Raw genomic sequence first — 3,487 nt, forward strand, 5'->3', positions numbered from 1 at the left:
TTTTTTTTTTTTTTTTTGAAGGGGACTCTTTCACGGGATGTTTCACTTTCCACCATCAGGAATTTGTCATCATAAACAGATTAGATTAGAAAAAGTCATTTTAATGCCAAGTGCTGGAGACATGTAATAAATACACCTGCACACCCAAAAATGGTTCCGTTCCAGGGAGAGAAGGAGGAAGAACAAGAAAAGAGCGGGAGAGAACACAGGAGGCTAGGCAGCGACCAGAAGGAGAGATCAAACAACCTGGGGAGGTAGTTGGGTCAAGTGGTTGGTTTTCTACTGAGAACATAGCCAAGGTCCTGGGGCACTGATTCACATTAACCAAATTCACCAGATCACAGAATCGTTTCTGAGGCTGACATGCCTTAGCTCTTAGCCTTGCCCCCAAATATGGCTGGAGAGAGGCAAGCTAATTCCAAGATGGGGAAGGAGGAGTGAAGCCGAGGGGTTCACTTAAGAGAGGTTGGGTTGAAACGTCCTCGGAAAGAGGAAAGAGGGAAGCAGGGAACCATGTAGAGACAGAAGTGTCATGGGGGCTCACATCTGCTGGCTCCTGTCTTCTCGGTGTATGAGTGAGGGCTAGGTGCAAGAGTTGGAGATGAGGGCCAACGGTCCACTCGAGGTCTGTGGTAGCCATCGTGGGGGTTGGCAAACCTACAAGGTGAGTAGAAGGCAGGCTGAGCAGCAGGCATGCATGAGCAGGAAGGGAGGCAGCCCCAGTGTCCACTGCTACACTACTACCCCAGCCACGCCAGACAGCAGGGAGATACTGGGGGGAAACTCATCAAGAGGGATCCCCGGATCAGGGGGGATAGGCCAATGTGCCAGTGAAGGCTGGTATTACAGCTCAGGCCCTTGGCACAAACATTCAATTAATCCAGCCCTGTGTGGGGACTTTGTATCCGGGTCTGACCCTGTCCCTTTGAACTCCGTCTTCCCCAGCACACATGCCCATAGAAATTCTCCTACCCTGGATCTGCTCCAGCTCTGTGACATCTCTCCCAATTTGGGGTATCCAGCCTGTACCCCACAGCCTCAGGGCAACTGAATGGTTTGTCCAAAGGGAACTAGAGAATGCTTTCCCTTAAAAAAAAAATCCCCATCTCTGCAGCTGACCCACAGAGACACACACCCTTGAAGACCTCACAGCTACACCCCCGTCCTCCCCAAAGAAACCAAGATACAGACCCACGAGTACACACAAATACATACAGAGATATTCACATATGGGATAGGAAATTCCCTGTGGAGGGAACGCAGACGGTGAAACAGCCCCACAAAAGGACTGCCCCCGCGGAGCCCCTGCATCAACCCTGGCCACAAACTTCTCAGGAGGTACTCCCTCCATCACCCAGTCAGCCCATTACCCTGACAAGAGCATATCCCCTAGTGCTCTTGAAGGCCATGGTCTGATGCCAGGGACACTCAAACTGGGCATGGCTTGGCCATGGTGACACTGGGCAGGGGTCAGGGACAGGGGATCTGGTGTACTGAGATCCCACCGAAAAGTAAGGGCAAGTGTCCTGCTTCAGTCAGTCTCTGCTATAGGAAGTCCACATAAAAATGCTGCTCAACTTGGCCTGGTGAGGCACACTTCCCCCGACCCCTTCATTTATATGTCATGGGGCTCCATCTTAATCAGAGAAGTGGGGTTGAATGGGGAGAAGGGGGCTGGGGTTGGGGATCTGGTCAGCAGGCTCCCAGAGGTGGTCACACTAGGCTCAGCCATAAACAGGGACCCTGAGCCTGAGGAGAGCTCAAGTTCAGCCACTGGGGTTAGCCCAACAGTGGGGCGGGTGGGAGATGAGAAAGTCTGGTTCCCCAGAAGGCTCGGATTGTGGGAACCCCTTGAAACCACCTGGGTTGGAAGTGGCTGAAGGTGAGCCCGATCCCTCAGGAGCTCCCTCAGGGTCTCTTCAGGAACCAGCAGCCCCTCCATGGGGGCTCCAGTCACCATGCCCTGCACATACGAGGAGGGCCTCAGTGGCCCCTCCTTGACCCCAGAGGCTGCGGTGGCACCGGAAGTCCTGATGAAGGCAGCAATGACAGTCCCAGGGGGCTGAGAGCTGGGCCCTGCCGGTCCAGCCCCTGCGACGGAGGATGGCACCGGGTTGGTCGGACGGTTGGCCCCAGCCAGGAGTTGGGGGAGACCACTAAGAATCAGCGGAGCCCCTGGTGCTGCCACCTGACTTTCTTGGAAGCTGGTGTTCAGGGGGAAGGAAGCCTGCAAAGTGAAGGTGTCCTTGAAAGTTGAAGCAGGCGGAACACTCTGGAGAACAAGCTGTGTTGAAGCAGGAGTACTGGCCGGAGGCCCGCTGGTCAGCACTGTGGTCAGTGGGATTGTCTGCAGGGTCAAGGCTGAGCCTGACCCCACTGGGGCCACTCCTAGGTGGATGTTGCTGGCCAGTGAAGAAGCACTGAGAAGAAACAGAACACAGATTTGGTCAAGGCAGGAGGCGTCTCCCAGCTGGCTAGGGAGGAGAGCACGGGAGGAACAGAGCTGGCTGGAGGCGTTCTCTGTCTTTGCTGCTGCATCGGCGAACATCTGCTGAGCACTTTAGTACAAGTCAGGAGTCAGCCTAAAGGACTGGCATGCGGTGTTTCCCTCCATCTTCCAAACAGCCCGCGCACTGAATGAGATTAATAATCTGATTTTACAGTTTGAGGAACGGGAAGCACAGAGAGGTTATGTAACCTACCCTAGACCACACAGCTAGTCTCAGGGACCCACACCTAGGCCTTCTGACCCGAGAGCTCCTGTTCCTCACCACTCGGCTCTATCACCTTCCCTCCTCAGAAGGGCACCTCACCCTCAAGTGTGGTGAGAGCCACATACACGGAACTCAAAACCCAACCTTCTCAGGGAAAATGTGGAGACGCTTGGCATGGACAAGCAGCAGCGAGGGCTTTCCAGGGGGGCTTGGAGGGCGTGAGGGAAGCAGAATGGGCATCTCTGTCACATTCTCCATTGCCTCTTTTCTGGAGTGGAGGAGGCTTGGGGAGATGGGCCCCAATGTGGAGGTCCCTGGTGGCTGCGGGGGGAGCACTCTGAGATCACTGGAAATAGCCCCAGCTGGTGACAGATGCCGCCCAGGTCAAGTGCTGGCTTTGCCATTATTTTGGTGTGCAACTGTGGGCAAGTCACTTTTCCTCTCTTGACCAACAAGCGCCCCACTGGCTTCCCAGGGATTCTGTCAGGTTCCCGTGAGACTGGAGACATAGCAGAAGTTGGCAAGAGGTTGCAAACTGAAAACTCCACACCCACCCTCCCATATGAGGTACCACAGGAAGCCTTGCAATGACTCTGGGGCCCTTACCTCCCGGCTTTGGTGAGTTTGGCCTGGCTCTCTGGCAGAGAGGCCAGCACGGTGGAGGTAGTGGGGATCTCCTCATCTACAGACAGTCCCAGTTCCAGGTTCGCAGACGGCTGTAAGCCAACGTTCTGAACCTTTGGCTTCTCCCAGGAAGGGCCTCCCTTGCTCGG

The 3,487-nt window shown here is 55.0% G+C and overlaps 1 protein-coding gene across 3 annotated transcripts in view; it reads right to left on the minus strand.

Annotated features, from left to right (window-relative positions):
* Nucleotides 1-80: 80 nt before the first annotated feature.
* The window catches only part of ELF4 (E74 like ETS transcription factor 4), a 39,423-nt gene continuing 36,016 nt past the window's right edge, over nt 81-3,487 (minus strand). For 2 of the 3 annotated variants that reach the window (XM_040627317.1, XM_040627313.1), the window contains 2 exons: nt 3,321-3,474; nt 81-2,420 (listed from right to left, as the gene is read on the minus strand). In XM_040627317.1, coding sequence (XP_040483251.1) covers nt 1,616-2,420; nt 3,321-3,474 — 959 coding nt within the window. In that variant the 3' untranslated portion in view covers nt 81-1,615. The remainder of the gene's footprint in view (nt 2,421-3,320; nt 3,475-3,487) is intronic. The other variant, XM_040627309.1, reaches the window with a different exon arrangement.

Source organism: Ursus maritimus, assembly GCF_017311325.1.
Source record: "Ursus maritimus isolate PB19 chromosome X unlocalized genomic scaffold, ASM1731132v1 scaffold_X1, whole genome shotgun sequence".
NCBI lineage: Eukaryota > Metazoa > Chordata > Mammalia > Carnivora > Ursidae > Ursus > Ursus maritimus.